The sequence below is a fragment of the Natator depressus genome, chromosome 9 (assembly GCF_965152275.1).
Source record: "Natator depressus isolate rNatDep1 chromosome 9, rNatDep2.hap1, whole genome shotgun sequence".
NCBI lineage: Eukaryota > Metazoa > Chordata > Testudines > Cheloniidae > Natator > Natator depressus.
Genome location: NC_134242.1, coordinates 54,627,527 through 54,646,653, shown reverse-complemented (window position 1 = coordinate 54,646,653; position 19,127 = coordinate 54,627,527). Strand labels below are relative to the sequence as shown.

Genomic DNA, 19,127 nt, shown 5'->3' with positions numbered 1-19,127 from the left:
AAATAAAGTCAACCTGAACGAAGATGCAGAAAATTCTCAATACCTCCCTTAGCACTACAAAAGTGATTTCTACCCCTTCTTGTCAAGTGTTGAGAATAGCCCACTTCTACTTTAATTGAATTGGCTCATTAGCACTGACGCTCCCACACACTTGGTAAGGCAACTCCCATCTTTTCATATGCTGTGTATGTATACCTCCCTATTGTATTTTCCACTCCATGCATCTGATGAAGTGATTTTTAGCCCTCGAAAGCGTATGCCCAAATAAATTTGTTAGTCTCTAAGGCGCCACAAGGACTCCTCGTTTTTGCTGATGCAGACTAACATGGCTACCACTCTGAAACCTCCCTTAGAGAAATTCTAAGTATAGGCATCACTTGGCTTCTTGCCTTGATAGACACACTGCTAATTTTCTTTATTTTTTTCTGCACATGCTTCCACTGAGTGTGCAGAATTTATCTGTCCTGTATTCTCATTTGTCCCACACCTGCCACATTTCTGCCAAAGGAATTTGAAGCTGTTAATGGATATTTTTTGTTTCCCTCTTCTGGGAATCTTTTTTGGGGGGGGGGTTCTTTTTGCATTGCAGTTCCACTGCTTTCTTGTTGAGTGACTCATTTTCATTAGCTCAGCATGTCATGTGGCATGTCTGTCATTTTCTTCCAACAATGGAAAAGGACCTTCCCTATAAAAATAAAAGTACTCCGAAAGCTACTGTCTGTCTCTCATTCTATCTAAACTCATCCTGCCTGGCTTTCTGCTACAGATTTAAAGAAACAGTACACATCCTCAGATGTCTTGAAAAAACACTTCTATGGAAAATTTTGTCTGCTTCTGATGTCATGTGACCCCAAGAATAAGGTTATTAGTAGAGAGAACCTCTTAAATGGTTCCACTTGCTGGATATTCTTGATCTAGCCTTAGAATTAACTAAATTTATGAGATTTATTTTTAAGATCAAGTTTGCTGTTTTATAGAAAAAATTGAAAGGACTGTGCAGATTGAAGCTTCAACAGTTGAAATCGAGGAAAGGGGTGTTAAGCTCCGTTTGACAGTTGTAGATACACCAGGTTATGGTGATGCCATCAATTGCCGGGACTGGTATGTATGTAAAGGGTTTATTGACCTATAGAAAAGAGGATTTACGTCTCCCTTTGGATTTTTTAAAGTTCATTCTCATACTCTTTTCTCAGGACTAAATCGCTGAAGTGCAGGTACATTGCGCGCATAGCACAATCACAGAAATGTAGGGTTGGAAGGGATCTTTGGAGGTCATCCAAGCCCATTCCCCTGTGTTGGGGCAGGACAAAGTATACCTAGACTATCTCTGATAAGTGTGTGTCTAACTTAAAAACCTCCGTTGTTGGGGATTCCACAATCTTCCCTTGGTAACCGATTCCAGTACTTAACTATATTTTGTGTTAAAGTTTTCCTTAAAATGTAAACTAAATCTCTCGTGCTTCAGGTTAAGCCCATTACTACTTGTCCTACCTTCAGTGAACATGGACAGCAATTGATCAGTGTCCTTTTTATAACTCCCCTTAATATATTTGAAGATTATCAGCCCCCCCTCATTTCCCCCCCCCCCCCCCCGAGGCTAAACATGCCAGGTTTTTAACCTTTCCTCCTAGGTTTTCTAAACCTTTTGTCGTTTTTGTTGCTCTCCTCTACTCTCTCTTCAGTTTGTCCATATCTACCTTAAAGTGTTGTGCCCAGAACAGAACACAGTACTCCAGCTGAGGCCTCACCAGTGTGAGTAGAACAGGACAATTACCTCCTGTTTCTGACATACTGCACTCCTGTTAACAACCCCCCCCCCCCCACCCCGGAATAGTAGCTTTTTTTTTTTTTTTTTTTTTTTGCAACTGTGTCACCTTGTTGGCTTATATTCAATTTGTGATCCACTCTCACCCCCAAGTTATTTTCTACAGAACTATTATCTAGCCAGTTGTTTTGTATTTGATTTTTCCTTTTAGTGTAGTACTTTGCATTTGTCTTTATTGACTTTCAACTTGTTGATTTCAGACCAGCTCTCCAGTTTGTCAAGGTTGTTCAGAATTCTAATCCTGTCCTCCAAAGGATTTGTACCCCTCCCAGCTTGGTGTCATCCACAAATTTTATAAGCATGCTCTCCATTCCATTATCCAAGTCATTAATGAAAATATTGAATAGTACCGCAGCCCAGAACTTTTCACTGGGGGTAACCCATGCAGTGTACCCACTAGATACATCCTCCCAGTCTGGCAACGAGTCATTGATACTGAGTGTGTTTTTTTTTTTCAACCAGTTATGCACCCCTTCCCTATAGTAGTTCCATCTAAACCACGTGGCAGTTAACGTACCAGTAATGGCACATTTAGGTACTATATTAAAACATAAAAGGCAGTTTGTTGTAACATAAATACTTTTATAATTCAGTTATTGTATCTTTTTACTAATGTATTTGACGTGTTGAATCTGAAACGTGACTTCAGAAAGATAGGCTTGCTTTATTGCTTTGAAGGGATCTCATTTGGGGGTGTGTTTTTAAAAATCCTTATTTTTACAAATTGATCGTGTATGTTCCAGACCAACAGGATAAAGAGTATTTTAGCACTCTGATAAAATTACTCTTTTGTAGTGCCCAGTGTTTTGCACAGTCCTTGATAATCATGAACTCTTGCCAGGTATGATACCTTAGCATTTGCTTGAGTCATGATAACAAGGAGTCCGGTGGCACCTTAAAGACTAACAGATTTATTTGGGCATAAGCGTTTGTGGGTAAAAAACCACTTCAGGTGCATGGAGAAGTGTTTTTTTTTTTTTTTTTTTACCCATGAAAGCTTATGCCCAAATAAATCTGTTAGTCTTTAAGGTGCCACCAGACTCCTTGTTGTTTTCTGTGGATACAGACTAACACGGCTACCCCCTGATACTTGACTCATGATGTTATACTTGCCTTTAAAGTTCTGGGCATGCAGTATATTGGAGTGAATTAAATCAGCACTACTTTTTATTGTATGTGGGGTTATAGCTCTTTATAAAATTAATATGCATGATGAGATTTTAGCAAGAATATTGAAGTTTTTATAAAACTACAATACTGGAAGAAAATCTTGCCTTGCTTCTTTAGGAAAAATCTGCGTTTTACAGAGTAACTTAAATAACTTAATTACAAAATAAAAGCTGGCGAGTAACTAGGGTGACTGCTGGTGACTTTCAAGGACCTGTTAAAGGAATTAACTTATTCAGATTTATTAAACTGTAGTAAGAGTGCCCATCCATGATCTCTGCATGCCCATGACAGTCTTAAAGATGCACTAATAAATAGACCTGTCACTTACTTTAGATCAAATAACCCAGCAACAAAATATAGGAAATTAATCGACCTTCCCCACACAATCCTTCATAAATAGAGTGAAATTCCTTTTATTCTCTGTTCTGAGCTTTGTCATCTATTTCCAATTTTGTTTTCATGCTTTTTAAGGTGAACAGGGAATTTGCAAGGCTTTAAGTGAGCTATAGTGCAGCCCATTATGTACTCTTTCTAACTGAAAATGACTAAGATGGGAAGTGGGACTTGGATCATAGATAGCAGCAAGCAGTTCAGCAGAATTTAATTAGAAAATGGTTCATACCATCTTTTTTTGGTACAAAATGTTCAAATTCCTCTCTCTTACAGAAAGAGATGAACTACCATGTCTGCAGATGTGCTGGAGATACAAAAGAAAAAGCCCACATCTTGATTTGTCTTAACTCAGGCCTTGTCTACACTAAAGGGAAAAATCAATCTAAGCTATGCAATTTGAGTTACATGAATAACATAACTCAAATCAACATAGCTTAGATCTTACTGTGGGTTCCACGCTATGCAACATCGATGGGAGACGCTGTCCTGTCTACTCCCCCTACTCTGCTCTATCCGGTGGAGTATAGAAGTTGACCGGAAAGCGATCTGTGGTCAATTTAGTGGGTCTTCACTAGACCCGCTAAATCGACCACCACTCGTGGATCCCCCAGTAAGTGTAGACAGGCCCTCGGTCAAGCCTCATGCCTCCCAAGTTTCATATGCTAACTGTAATCGCCTCACATTCAGACTTTCAAAAATAAACAAAAAGTCATCTCTAAAAGGTACTGGAGAGAAATGATAAGCAATTCCCTGGCAAACATTTTTAAGATACAATTAAAGGCAAAGATAAACATGAAATATAAATATTTATTTTTGAGTTTTAAATATTTTTAAATTAAATTGTCAGATTTCTACATACAACTTTAACTGACCTATTGCTGGTCAAATATCTTATGGGTGAAATCAAGAAGGTTCAAATATGGTTTACTGCAGCCAATACATACTCTGGAGTGTGTCTCAGGTAGATTAGGGTTCTTTGACTTACAGTGGAGAGATGACCATAAGACACTGTCTGGACTGTATGTAGAGGTAAGACTTGCAGAAGTGTTGTTTCTTGATGTTAATAAGTGAATGAAGTGGACAAAGGCTGATGTAGCTAGTCCACCCCTCAGATATGGAATTAGAAGGAAGTTTGGTTGGGTGTATCAGTTCTCTTGCAAGAGCAGAGACCATTTGGACAGGCAATATAATGTATATGCAAGGGGGCAGACAATAATAGCAGCTGCAGTACTGCTTTCCTACCTCTGAGCATATATCATATCCATGTTAAAAGCAGGCATAAATGCTAGTGCAGATCTGTTGTGGAACAGATGTAGTCTTAAATCTTGTATAAGTGACTTAAAGCTGAGCTTTATTTCTTACAAAAATTTAAGTAAATGTCAGTCCATAAATATAACTGGAATTTCTCAAAGTCCCTTCATGGGCACTAGTAATTACTCTCCATACGTACTTATGTTTATAGTTATGTATGCCAACATTTTAGACTGTAGAGCCACCACACGGTTTTACAGAATCTGATATTTATGATCAAATAAACTGATTCATTATGACATAGATGTGATAAGCAATTGGATGCATTTTCTCAGATCTGTTGCATCGCAGTTCAACAGGCCTGATACTACACCACCAAAGCTGACTTACTTTTTTTTTCCCCAAACTGAGTTGGAACGTTTAAGTCAAGAGTATCTTGAACATCTGTTTAATATTAACCCAAGAGGAAATCTAAGGAGAAAGTCACTATATTTATTCCTCTAGTACTGATTTTTTCACTACCCTTGTGCATTTTCTATATATATATCATTAACGCAGGAGTTTGACTTGCCTAATGTCCAAGAGTGTATGCTATTGTGGTCTCCAATCTTGTTAGCTTATCTTATTTTCACAGACCCAGTACTTGCTTGATATTGGGGGGTAGATATTAGGTTGGTTGGTTAAGAGAGAACTTGGTGGTTTATTTTTTCTTTGAAAAATTACTACAAAACCCCTCTTCAGAATATGGAGTGTGAGCATCTAAATGGTCAGCATAGCTGTATTAATCCACATGTTTCTTACAGTTTTAAGACCATAATTTCTTATACTGATGAGCAGTTTGAGCGGTATCTGCATGATGAGAGTGGCTTGAACAGGCGGCATATTGTAGATAACCGGGTACACTGTTGCTTCTACTTCATTTCACCATTTGGTCATGGGTAAGTATCAATGCACTTTATTTTATATTATATTTTATTTTATTTTATTTTTGGACAACTTTTACTCTGTAAGAGTTTGTGCTCACTAAGTTTTGAAAAACAAGACAGTTAGATCATATAGAAACCGTTACATATCACTATTAGAGGTGGTGAATTTACCCTTTTGGGGAGAAGTAGGGGACGTTTAGGATGACAATCTAGAATTGTTGAAAATGGAAACTTTTTTTAATAATTGTTAGAAAAAATCTCATCTTTATAAGATTGTGTATATGTTCATTTTAGTGTAAAAATAAATTAGGCATTTAAATACCTGACACTCTTTTTTTTAAATTTCAACATTATTTTTAGTCTTAAACCCTTGGATGTTGAGTTTATGAAGGCCATACACAACAAAGTGAATATTGTACCTGTAATTGCAAAAGCTGATACACTTACTCTGAAGGAACGGGAAAGGCTGAAGAAAAGGGTAAGTTCTAATTTTGTTTGCGTTAAAGTGTATTAATGTTGGCTACTAATAACCCTAGTGTAGGTGAGCAGGGAGACTTCAGCCAAGAAAAGTGCTGTTCTCATAGAATCATAGAATATCAGGGTTGGAAGGGACCCCAGAAGGTCATCTAGTCCAACCCCCTGCTCGAAGCAGGACCAATTCCCAGTTAAATCATCCCAGCCAGGGCTTTGTCAAGCCTGACCTTAAAAACCTCTAAGGAAGGAGATTCTACCACCTCCCTAGGTAACGCATTCCAGTGTTTCACCACCCTCTTAGTGAAAAAGTTTTTCCTAATATCCAATCTAAACCTCCCCCATTGCAACTTGAGACCATTACTCCTCGTTCTGTCATCTGCTACCATTGAGAACAGTCTAGAGCCATCCTCTTTGGAACCCCCTTTCAGGTAGTTGAAAGCAGCTATCAAATCCCCCCTCATTCTTCTCTTCTGCAGACTAAACAATCCCAGCTCCCTCAGCCTCTCCTCATAAGTCATGTGCTCTAGACCCCTAATCATTTTTGTTGCCCTTCGCTGGACTCTCTCCAATTTATCCACATCCTTCTTGTAGTGTGGGGCCCAAAACTGGACACAGTACTCCAGATGAGGCCTCACCAGTGTCGAATAGAGGGGAACGATCACGTCCCTCGATCTGCTCGCTATGCCCCTACTTATACATCCCAAAATGCCATTGGCCTTCTTGGCAACAAGGGCACACTGTTGACTCATATCCAGCTTCTCGTCCACCGTCACCCCTAGGTCCTTTTCCGCAGAACTGCTGCCTAGCCATTCGGTCCCTAGTCTGTAGCGGTGCATTGGATTCTTCCATCCTAAGTGCAGGACCCTGCACTTATCCTTATTGAACCTCATCAGATTTCTTTTGGCCCAATCCTCCAATTTGTCTAGGTCCTTCTGTATCCTATCCCTCCCCTCCAGCGTATCTACCACTCCTCCCAGTTTAGTATCATCTGCAAATTTGCTGAGAGTGCAATCCACACCATCCTCCAGATCATTTATGAAGATATTGAACAAAACCGGCCCCAGGACCGACCCCTGGGGCACTCCACTTGACACCGGCTGCCAACTAGACATGGAGCCATTTATCACTACCCGTTGAGCCCGACAATCTAGCCAGCTTTCTACCCACCTTATAGTGCATTCATCTAGCCTATACTTCCTTAACTTGCTGACAAGAATATTGTGGGAGACAGTGTCAAAAGCTTTGCTAAAGTCAAGAAACAATACATCCACTGCTTTCCCTTCATCCACAGAACCAGTAATCTCATCATAAAAGGCGATTAGATTAGTCAGGCATGACCTTCCCTTGGTGAATCCATGCTGACTGTTCCTGATCACTTTCCTCTCATGTAAGTGCTTCAGGATTGATTCTTTGAGGACCTGCTCCATGATTTTTCCAGGGACTGAGGTGAGGCTGACTGGCCTGTAGTTCCCAGGATCCTCCTTCTTCCCTTTTTTAAAGATTGGCACTACATTAGCCTTTTTCCAGTCATCCGGGACTTCCCCCGTTCGCCACGAGTTTTCAAAGATAATGGCCAAGGGCTCTGCAATCACAGCCGCCAATTCCTTCAGCACTCTCGGATGTAACTCGTCCGGCCCCATGGACTTGTGCACGTCCAGCTTTTCTAAATAGTCCCTAACCACCTCTATCTCCACAGAGGGCTGGCCATCTCTTCCCCATTCTGTGATGCCCAGCGCAGCAGTCTGGGAGCTGACCTTGTTAGTGAAAACAGAGGCAAAAAAAGCATTGAGTACATTAGCTTTTTCCACATCCTCTGTCACTAGGTTGCCTCCCTCATTCAGTAAGGGGCCCACACTTTCCTTGGCTTTCTTCTTGTTGCCAACATACCTGAAGAAACCCTTCTTGTTACTCTTGACATCTCTTGCTAGCTGCAGCTCCAGGTGCGATTTGGCCCTCCTGATATCTTTCCTACATGCCCGAGCAATATTTTTATACTCTTCCCTGGTCATATGTCCAACCCTCCACTTCTTGTAAGCTTCTTTTTTATGTTTAAGATCCGCTAGGATTTCACCATTAAGCCAAGCTGGTCGCTTGCCATGTTTACTATTCTTTCGACTCATCGGGATGGTTTGTCCCTGTAACCTCAACAGGGATTCCTTGAAATACAGCCAGCTCTCCTGGACTCCCTTCCCCTTCATGATAGTCCCCCAGGGGATCCTACCCATCCGTTCCCTGAGGGAGTCGAAGTCTGCTTTCCTGAAGTCCAGGGTCCGTATCCTGCTGCTTACCTTTCTTCCCTGCGTCAGGATCCTGAACTCAACCAACTCATGGTCACTGCCTCCCAGATTCCCATCCACTTTTGCTTCCCCCACTAATTCTACCCGGTTTGTGAGCAGCAGGTCAAGAAAAGCGCCCCCCCAGTTGGCTCCCCTAGCACTTGCGCCAGAAAATTGTCCCCTACGCTTTCCAAAAACTTCCTGGATTGTCTATGCACCGCTGTATTGCTCTCCCAGCAGATATCAGGAAAATTAAAGTCACCCATGAGAATCAGGGCATGCGATCTAGTAGCTTCCGTGAGTTGCCGGAAGAAAGCCTCATCCACCTCATCCCCCTGGTCCGGTGGTCTATAGCAGACTCCCACCACTACATCACTCTTGTTGCACACACTTCTAAACTTAATCCAGAGACACTCAGGTTTTTCCACAGTTTCGTACCGGAGCTCTGAGCAGTCATACTGCTCCCTTACATACAGTGCTACTCCCCCACCTTTTCTGCCCTGCCTGTCCTTCCTGAACAGTTTATAACCATCCATGACTGTACTCCAGTCATGTGAGCTATCCCACCAAGTCTCTGTTATTCCAATCACGTCATAGTTCCTTGACATCACCAGGACCTCCAGTTCTCCCTGCTTGTTTCCAAGGCTTTGTGCATTTGTATATAAGCACTTGAGATAACCTGTTGATCGCCCCTCATTCCCAGTATGAGGCAGGAGCCCTCCCCTCACAGGCATTCCTGCCTGTGCTTCCTCCCGGTATCCCGCTTTCCCACTTACCTCAGGGCTTTGGTCTCCTTCCCCCGGTGAACCTAGTTTAAAGCCCTCCTCACTAGGTTAGCCAGCCTGCTGGCAAAGATGGTCTTCCCTCTCTTCGTAAGATGGAGCCCGTCTCTGCCCAGCACTCCTCCTTCATGGAACACCATCCCATGGTCAAAGAATCCAAAGCCTTCTCTCCGACACCACCTGCGTAGCCATTCGTTGACTTCCACGATTCGACGGTCCCTACCCAGGCCTTTTCCTTCCACGGGGAGGATGGACGAGAAGACCACTTGCGCCTCCAACTCCTTTATCCTTCTTCCCAGAGCCACGTAGTCCGCAGTGATCCGCTCAAGGTCATTCTTGGCAGTATCATTGGTGCCCACGTGGAGAAGCAGGAAGGGGTAGCGATCCGAGGGCTTGATGAGTCTCGGCAGTCTCTCCGTCACATCGCGAATCTTAGCCCCTGGCAAGCAGCAGACTTCTCGGTTTTCCCGGTCAGGGCGGCAGATAGATGACTCAGTCCCCCGGAGGAGAGAGTCCCCGACCACCACCACCCGCCTTCTCCTCTTGGGAGTGGTGGTCGTGGAACCCCCAACCTCAGGACATCGCATCTCATGCCTTCCAACCAGCGGAGTCTCCTTCTGCTTTCTCCCCCCAGACATATCATCTGGTCCACTCTCCGCAATGGTACCTGTGGAGAGAACATGAAAGCGGTTGGTTACCTGTGTCTGTGTTACTGGAACCCGGACATTCCGCTTACCTCTTCTGGAGGTCACATGTTGCCAAGCTTCCTCACTGGCCTCTTGGCTCCTCTGTGCAACCTGCTCTATATCTTTAGAGCTTTGTGCCCCTAGAAGCCTATCCTGTGTTTTGTCCAGAAAATCCTCAGTTTCTCGTATGCAACGCAGGGTCGTTATCTGTTGTTCCAGACCTTCAATCTTCTCTTCCAATATGGAGACCAGCTTGCACTTTGTACAGACAAAGCCGCTTCTGTCCTGTGGAAGAAAGACAAACATGGCACATCCAGTGCAGGTCACAACAGCTGAACCCCCCCCTTCCATATCACCTACCTACTATGAGCTTCCTCAGAGACGTTCTCCCACATGACACTGTACGGGCATGGTGTACCGTGGTGTGTAATTTGCCAGAAAACACAGACAGTCTTTGGCATCCTGAGGATTCTGATTCTTGATTTGACTGGGGGTATTATCCTTTTTAAATTCAGCAATGGTCATCTGTCAGTGGGGGCGGCGATTTGGCTGTACTGCGGTACAAATCGGCTGTAATATCCAGCCAAGCCTAAGAAGGATTGGACCTGTTTCTTTCACTTTGGGACAGATTGGCTATGCACACTAGTTTAAAATTATAAAATGAATTGTAAAATGTTGGGTCTGACTGATGGAAGCAATGGATTAACATAAGAACATAAGCATTAGCACTAGCAAACAAGCTTATTTAAAGTAGGTGACTCCATTATTTAAATACTTAACTGTTTAAATGTGTTTTAAGTATAAAAATCATACCCCTAAGAGATGTTATCGCTTTCTTTATGTATTGACACCCCCTACACCCACTGCTTGGTACCAGTTTATTCCACCCCTTCTTAGACACAGTGTCAGATCCTTATAGCCTGGAAGAGCTTTTATGTTTTACTCTTTAATTTTTAAATCAAGCAAGAGCTGATTATATCTGTTTGAGTTTTACAATGCAAACTGTAATTAACTTGTTAAAGAGGCCATGGTGACCCAACAACCACTCTTAAATTTAAAACTTCCATTCATTCTGTAAATCCTTTCAACTTGCTTCCTGAAGTCTGGTCAGTGAGTTAATTACACTTGGCTTTGAAATACAGGTACTGCTAGAATTTTGCAAAAATCAGCTCTTAATTGAGGGAGGGGAAGAAATAAAGGATTTATGGGGGCCAGAATCCAGCATAGGAGGCCAGTCTTTAAACTAGTGGCCCCATATCTCTGCAAAGCTTTCCCCTAAGTTTCTTATATTTTACTTTGCTTTGAAAATGTAACTGGGAGCAATAAGCAGTTCCAAGTTGAGTTGTTTTGAAGTAAATCTCTGATTTCCCCCTGCCCCCCCTGAAATTCAGAATCATACTGTTTTTTTTTTTTCCCCCCTCTTTACTTTTATTTGACTTTTTTATAATTAGTCTTTAACAATAAACATGGTAGAACTTAATTCATGGATGCTACAATTTTCCTTGTAAACAGTCTCCATCATGTTTGGACTATTGTTGACTGTGGTGAGAAAGCATTTTCACTGTACACTATTTATACGTAAATTGAAATGTATATTATTTAAATGTGGCTACACATGACTGTTTTGAATTTCATCTGTTTAGTGCCAGATTGAATCCAGGAGTTAGGTCCGTTACCTTACTCCTTCATATACAACATGTCTTTTTCTTCCCTCCCCTTATGGATGGAGTGGTTCCATAATTCAGCTCTTCAATTTTCAGTGAATCTTCTGAGCTAAAAAGGAGAAAAATCTTTTCTCCACTCCAGCCCAGAAGAGAAGTTGAGAATAAGTCTGCTCACTGTCTTGGAGGGAGTGTTTGTCAGTTTATATCAGTGGCTTCCAAATTGTGATCCATGAACCACCAGTAGCCCACCCAAAGCTAGTTCTTGCATCATGCTGACTCTCCTTGGTTTCCTGCTGCTACATCATACTGACCAATGAAAATATATTATATGGCAAGGCAACATTAAGAAAGTCAGTAATTGCTGTAGTTGCCACAGAGATTCTATCACCAGTGGGGAGAGGAGTGTCAATGAGACACTCTCATAGTGACAGGTTTCAGAGTAGCAGCCGTGTTAGTCTGTATTCGCAAAAAGAAAAGGAGTACTTGTGGCACCTTAGAGACTAATTATTTGAGCATAAGCTTTCGTGAGCTATAGCTCACTTCATCGGATGCATCCAATGAAGTGAGCTGTAGCTCACGAAAGCTTATGCTCAGATAAATTGGTTAGTCTTTAAGGTGTCACAAGTACTCCTTTTCTTTTCTCATAGTGTGGCTCATGTCTTAGTAGAGAGGTTGAGAACCCCAAGCATATTTTTACTCTGTAATTCTTGACCCCATCTGCCCAGAAAGTGTAAAAATTGATATAAAAACTAAAATACATTTGCTCACAAATTACTATTCAGTTAGTGACTTCTCCCTATGGAAAATTCTCTCCAGCACAATTCATAATGAAGGTGGTAGTCTCCATACCATAAAACAAATGTGATTTGTTTTTTTATATATATAATTATATACATTTTGCTATGCAGTTATGGAAGGCGAAAAGTTTTCTTCTAAAGCAAAAGTTAACACTTAGGATATGCTGGCTACAGCTAGCCTAAGGCTATGTCTACACTACACAGCTCTTAGCAACATGGCAGTATCACCACAGTCGTGCTGTTAAGTCGCGCAGTGTAGCCGCTGTTTGTTGGCTGTCCTGCCAACAAAAAACTTCTACCCTTCCCTCCCCCCGCCCGCCGCGCCCCCCCAACCCCCCGCCCGAAACGAGCGGCGTTCGCATTGTTGGCAGGGCTAGGAGAGCACTCCTACTAACAACACGCTGTTCACACTGGCACTTGCCACGGCAAAACTTTTGTCCTTTGCGAGGGTGGGTTTAAACACCTGAAAAACAAAAAATTTGTCGTTCAATTGCCAGTGTAGACATAGCTTGGGAGAGGGATATTAAATGTGGAAGGGGATATTGCACTTGCATTAGTTTTAAACAAATTTTATAAACAAACTTTAGAGATTATTATTTTTATACTCACTTCATAATCTCAAAATGACATTGTAACAGTGATAAAACACAATAGTGAATTAATTGCAAAGGCTTATGCCTCACTATGAACAATTGCTACATTAATCAGTGCTATCGTTTTTGGGGTAAATTTATGTGTATCTCTCTACAATGTAAACCTGATTTCTCCAAGAAAGTGACGGGAATTTTCCAAAACGCTAACATGGTGGAGTCGGAAGGAACAGAATTGTCATTTGTCTCAAATTTGAGAGCAAGATTTGTATGTTATGATAGGATTAAGTAATTTTTGTCGGTGTTTAGAACAACTCAGGATAACTAAGTCAGTTTACAGTAAGTCTCTCCAATTATGGCCTTTATTTTAAAACACACAAAAATTAAGCAAGTAATTAAGACTTTTAAAAATCTAGATTTTCTTTGGACATGGTTCTTGCGCAATTAGTTTACCTTGAAAGTTAAAGGATTGACTTGTCATGTATATTACCTTCATTCCTGATGTACTCTTTCAGATTCTGGATGAAATTGAACAACATGGCATCAAGATTTATCACCTGCCCGATGCAGAATCAGATGAGGATGAAGATTTTAAAGAACAGACCAGGCTCCTGAAGGTAGGAATAGTTTTTAGATGGATACAGCTCTTTAGCTAGAAGTGGTATATCCTGTTTTACCAGACTTTCCAAGGTGAATATATAATTTTAAAACAAGACCTGGATTCTGTTCCAGGCTTTGCCACTGACCTGCTGTCTGACCTCAGGTAAGGCACTTTAACTCTGTGCCCAAGTTTCCACGTCTGAAAAATGGGGATAATGATTCTTGCCATTCATTGTAAATTATTTTGAGAACTATAGATGAAAAGTACTACACAAAGCTTATTGCTTTTTTTTTATGCAATGTATAGTGAAACTGAATTTATTACTGGTTCTAGTTTGGTTCTAGTTCATTCTTGGTGACTCTCTTGATTTTTTTTTTCAGGTCAGTATCCCATTTTGTGTAGTGGGATCCAATCAGTTGATTGAAGCCAAAGGTAAAAAAGTTAGAGGTCGTCTCTATCCATGGGGTGTAGTTGAAGTGGAGAACCCAGAACACAACGACTTCCTGAAGCTGAGAACCATGCTAATGTAAGACTATTACACTTCTGTCAAAACTTAATCTTGTGTTCAAACCTCTTTCTTAGGATACAAGAGGTAGTACTGTCATCCTTTTGTCAAAGTCTCAAGAACCTCAAGATTGAGCAGCACTCCCTACATATTAAAAGTGCAATCAAAATATCTGCACAGAACTAAAACCTACAAAAAGTTAATAGCATTTTCTAGTGCTTTGTTGCTCAGCAGTCCTATTTGGGGGACCTACCACCATCAAAAGCTGAGCCTGGTTTTAAGGTTTGCATTTCAGAGTCTAGGGCCTGCTAGATCTGTTAAAAAGCCAATTTAAGTTTTAAACTGGTTCAAAACCCTGTGTGGACACTTATCAAAATAAGTGTTTTTGGTTGAGAGTTAAACCTGTTCCCAGTCACCTTAAGTTGATACTGAAAGAAGTGTCCACACTGGAGTTTATACTGGTTTAAATTCACACCTTGGGTGTGTCATTTCCTCATGTAGAGAAGACCTAAGAAAGCTAATGGGGTAGCCCATTATGTTGCCATACACTTGACCATGTAAGTGAGTTCTTAGTTTGGCCTGTCTATCCCATCTTAAAAGGAAACTAGAGAGGGAAGGTGGGTGAGGAAATAATTGGTCCAGTAAAAGTTATTACCTCACTTGTCTTGTCTCCCTAATATCCTGGGACCAACACGACTACAACAACACTACATACATACAAAGAAACTTCAAGGCAGCAACTGGGCCTTCAGTACATACGTTCTCAAAACCCTACAAAATAGACTTCTTGTTCTATGTAGATATATAGCCCTTTGGTAGGAAAGGTCTCTAAACTTTTTTAATACGCTAATATGTAGTTATTCCTCCCTCAAAAGGATATTTATTATTAAGATATTCATTTTTAAGGTCAGGCTTGACAAAGCCCTGGCTGGGATGATTTAGTTGGGGATTGGTCCTGCTTTGAGCAGGGAGTTGGACTAGATGACCTCCTGAGGTCTCTTCCAATCCTGATATTCTATGATTCTAAGAGCCCCTAACTATACAGACTTCAGGCTGTGCAAAGGAAATTCCTAGGTGACAATAAAATTTTCTTTTCTCGGACCTTTCATGTCCAGCAGTCTGACCTAACCATCATGGGTTAAATTAGTCTTTCATCAAAGCTGAGAGACTTTAGCAACTTTCTTGCAAACATTTTAAATTTGAAGGGAATAAACACTATTACTGAAGTATACATCAGTGTACTGAAGCTTTTGAAGCGATGTGCTTGGGTTAGGGCTTCTGTGAGGGATAGAACTTAAGGTCAGCCTGTGGTCAAACTGCAGCCAGGCAAATGGAGTCACATACTGAACTATTCTGGTAGCAGTGATAGGGAGCTGTAAGCCAACCTGATCTGAAGATAGAGAAACCAAAATTCTGATGGTATCGCTAAACCTCGTTTCCAGAAGGTGGAATTAAAGATGAAAAAGTATCAATACCTTTGTGTAACTAATGAACGTTGTTTTTGTTATTTAAGTGTCAACTGACAGTTTCACAGAAGGGGATCATACGGCTGTCTTCACTAGAAACGTTGCAGTGCTACAGCCATGCTGCTGTAGTGCTTCAGAGTAGACACTCACTATGGGAGGGGTTCGCCCATCAGTGTGGGTAACCCACCTCCCCGAGAGGTGGTAGCTAGGTTGATGAAAGAATTACTCTGTCGACTTAGCACTGTCTACATGGGGGGTTAGGTCAGTATAACTATATCGCTCAAGGCTGTGGATTTTTCACACCCCTGATAGATGTAGTGATGTTGACCTAACTTTTTAATGTAGACTTACCTTCCTTCAGAAGAGGGAGAACATACGTAGTGGATTGCATAAGACAAGAAATGCTTGCCGTTATCTTTCTCACTGGAGGAGCTGAGGGGGGAAAGAGCAGTGGGAATGTGACCTGGTGTGCCTGGGGATAGCCCTCACTGAAAATGCCAAGGTCATGGCAGGCTGCAAAAGGGAGAGCAGATATTCCCAAAACTGTGGTTAACACTGAAGTTAAACTCACCAACCAGTCACAAAGTGTGCTTCTGATTTCCCCCCCACTTCTCTTCTCCCCCCCTGCCCCCCCGATGCCTTGCTGACTCATAAGGTATAATCCCCTGGCGCCTTTCATAGAATATCGGGGTTGGAAGGGACCTCAGGAGGTCATCTAGTCCAATCCCCTGCTTAAAAGCAGGACCAATCCTTGATTTTTGCCCCAGATCCCTAAATGGCCCCCTCAAGGATTGAGCTCACAATCCTGGGTTTAGCAGGCCAATGCTCAAACCACTGAACTATTCCTCCCCCAAATGGGTTCATTGTACAGCTGATGACTCTTGATGGGCCAACAAGCAGGCTTAGTGCTGAGGTCATTCTGTCTGGGGGTGTCACTCAGAAACACTGCACAAGTTTTGAAATACAGATATACCATGCATATCTACAACTCGCAATACAAGGGTGATACAAACATATAAACAAGATTATCATACTGGGCAAATTATAACATTTTTGCAGCTACTTTACACAGCATATCTGGTCAGATTGATAGCAATTTGATAATATTGGTATCAGTAATATCACAAAGTGTTCCACATATTCCATATAGTGTCACAGGGGCCTGGGAGACTTGCCCTGTCTAATAGTCAGGGATACTACTGCCCTGTCTAATATTCAAGGCAGTAGTATCCCTTTCAGAGGGCCCTGGATGGACCTTGCCACCTGAGCCTTCCCAAGGAAGAGGAAGTAATTCTTTTGGGAGCGGTCTTTCCTCATTCTTCCACACTGAAGGGTAGCTGTTGTACCTCTTTACCCCCATGTCTGGGGTGAGAAGGCAACACTTGCTGCTGTTGCTCTTCTCTTTACAAATGGCAAGAAACCTTCATGTTCTCTATACTAGCGCGCTCTCTCACCTTACTTTCAATACTTGGACTGCTAGTTGTTGTGACCTACTACTGTCCAAGAGAAATAAACATTGTAAAAAATGAATGTTAATGTCATGAGGCGAGGAGGGGACATGTAGAGGTTCAGTGACATAAGGGTTGTAAAAAAGTGCTTGTATTTTTGCATTTTGGGTTCAAATGACCAGACTATCCCTATTCATACTATATTTGAGTCACGCATCAAGAAAATGCCTCAACAAGGCATGGTTTCACTATCAACTTTTTTTTGCTCCTTCCAGTACCCATATGCAGGATCTTCAGGAGGTGACCCAGGACCTTCACTATGAGAACTTCCGCTCTGAAAGACTTAAAAGAGGCGGCAGGTTGTCAGTACATGGTTACAGTCTACCTTTGTCTCCTCTGAGTCTACCTTTCTGTCTGTCCTTCCCCCTTCTCATGCTGACCTTTCAGTAGCAGGATCTGATGTACCATAGGATGTTCAGGAGCTGTAATCAAAAACTGGAAGCTGATGGATCAGTCTCTTCTAACACCTAAGATTTAAATATGAATAGAGGAAATGAATTGTTAGTAAATCTGGACAGACAATTGAGTTGATGAAATGAAAAGGATGTATTGAGTTATACTTTTGCTTCTGGTTTCATTGGGATTTGTCCCTCTTCTTCCCCCAGCCCTCCCCCCGGCTCGTTATGAAACACACCCTGTCCATCCCCTACCATTGCCCTGTCACCAGCTATTTGACTAGCTAGCTGCCTCTTAAATTTTTTCTTCAAGGAAAAGTGATGGCAGAAATAGCCCCTTAATCACCAGATCTGCTTCCTGTGTATTCAGAATCCTATTTGCTGATTTCATTGACTAAAATAATTTTGTGCAGGTTTTATGCCTATTAATGTTGCATAGCCAACAAAATTATGAGAGATTCTACTCTCTTAACGTTTGACTGCTGATATAGTATCCTTGTGCATCAATAGAATTGATTAGTAACATCTAACTAAAAACTGGACAGTCTTGTTTGTGCAATTCTTTTGAAGGCATTGGTATGCAGGTGTCACTAGTTTGGTCTGCAGAACTTTCTATGGTGATGGTCTGTCAAGGCAGGTTTCCCCACTCTGGCACTTCGAGTGCAGAAATTTTAAAAATTAATACTTGCCACTCCAGGCTTTGTATTAAACTCCCAAGGTTTCAGCTTTTCTCTGACTTTGGCTTGGTAAACACTGCCACTAACCAAATGCAAAACCCCTTTTGGAACCCAGGAAGACGTATTGGGGAATTCCTTCCTGTGGGGTACCCTCAAGCCCTTTCACCCTTCCTCCTCCCCCCCCCCCCCCCCCCAGCCTTCTGGGGAAGAGCTGAGAAAGAAAACAAAGGAAATTAGCTGTTGCCACCAGCTAATTAAACATATGCACCAACCTCTTAAGACACCAAAAATCCAATCCTGTTCTTTAAAAAAGGTAAATTTTATTAAAACCAAAAAGAAAGAAAATACATTTGGAACCTAGGCTTTTGCTAGATTTTAAAGAGCAATTTCAAAAATTAAGCACCCATAATAGCTTTCTTGGGGGTTCAGCTTAAAGGTTACAAGCAAACAAAAGCATCTGGGGTTAGTACAGAGGATTCAATTAGCCATAAGAAATAAACAGAAATAAATCCAATTGCGTCTTTCTAAACATTTCTGATCTACTTGCACATTTGGGAGTTCCAAATAAGTACTAGGTATGATCTGTTGATTTATGATCATACCTGGCCTAAAGCTTCTCATAGCATAACTGCTCCCTGTTCCCCTCTTTCCCGGAGAAAAAAATAACAGACAGAAAGGGGAAGTTTTTTCCCATTTTAAAAAGTTCTAGCCTTCCCATTGACTCTTTTGGTCAGGTGCCCACTCCCTTTCCTTTACCTGTGGGACTTTAACAACCCTTTATAGGTAAAGCAAGCAGAGACCAGCCACCAAGAGGGACTTTATAGCTAGCTGGGTGTCCATAAAAGGGAGCTTTCACCCCCCTCCCCTTCATTTATCACATGGTCTTTGAGAAGGAAAGAACTGAATTTGTCTCTGAGGCAAGGCTAGCATTCACTGGGATGGGGAAAGAGATTCTTGTAAACTGAAAATAGTTGATCCTGGAGTCATTGTAAAGATACCTATGGAATGCCATGGTCTGTCTTTGTACAAAATCCCTTTTCAGAGTAGCACTTTACTACTCTGAAAGATCAGAAACAGCTGTAGTTGATCTAAAGCTTGAGATTCTATCCATTGTTCTCTGTTCAGAATGCATGTTACACTG

At 41.6% G+C, this 19,127-nt stretch overlaps 1 protein-coding gene across 10 annotated transcripts in view; it reads left to right on the top strand.

Annotated features, from left to right (window-relative positions):
* The window catches only part of SEPTIN2 (septin 2), a 55,106-nt gene that overhangs the window by 13,057 nt on the left and 22,922 nt on the right, over window positions 1–19,127 (top strand). For 8 of the 10 annotated variants that reach the window (XR_012641029.1, XR_012641030.1, XM_074964218.1 and 5 more), the window contains 6 exons: window positions 978–1,101; window positions 5,443–5,577; window positions 5,926–6,043; window positions 13,350–13,451; window positions 13,816–13,961; window positions 17,130–17,216. Coding sequence is in view for 8 of the 10 variants with exons in the window: in XM_074964218.1 (XP_074820319.1) it covers window positions 978–1,101; window positions 5,443–5,577; window positions 5,926–6,043; window positions 13,350–13,451; window positions 13,816–13,961; window positions 17,130–17,216 (712 nt within the window). In the remaining 2 variants the exon portion in view is untranslated. The remainder of the gene's footprint in view (window positions 1–977; window positions 1,102–5,442; window positions 5,578–5,925; window positions 6,044–13,349; window positions 13,452–13,815; window positions 13,962–17,129; window positions 17,217–19,127) is intronic. The other 2 variants (XM_074964217.1, XM_074964219.1) reach the window with 2 other exon arrangements.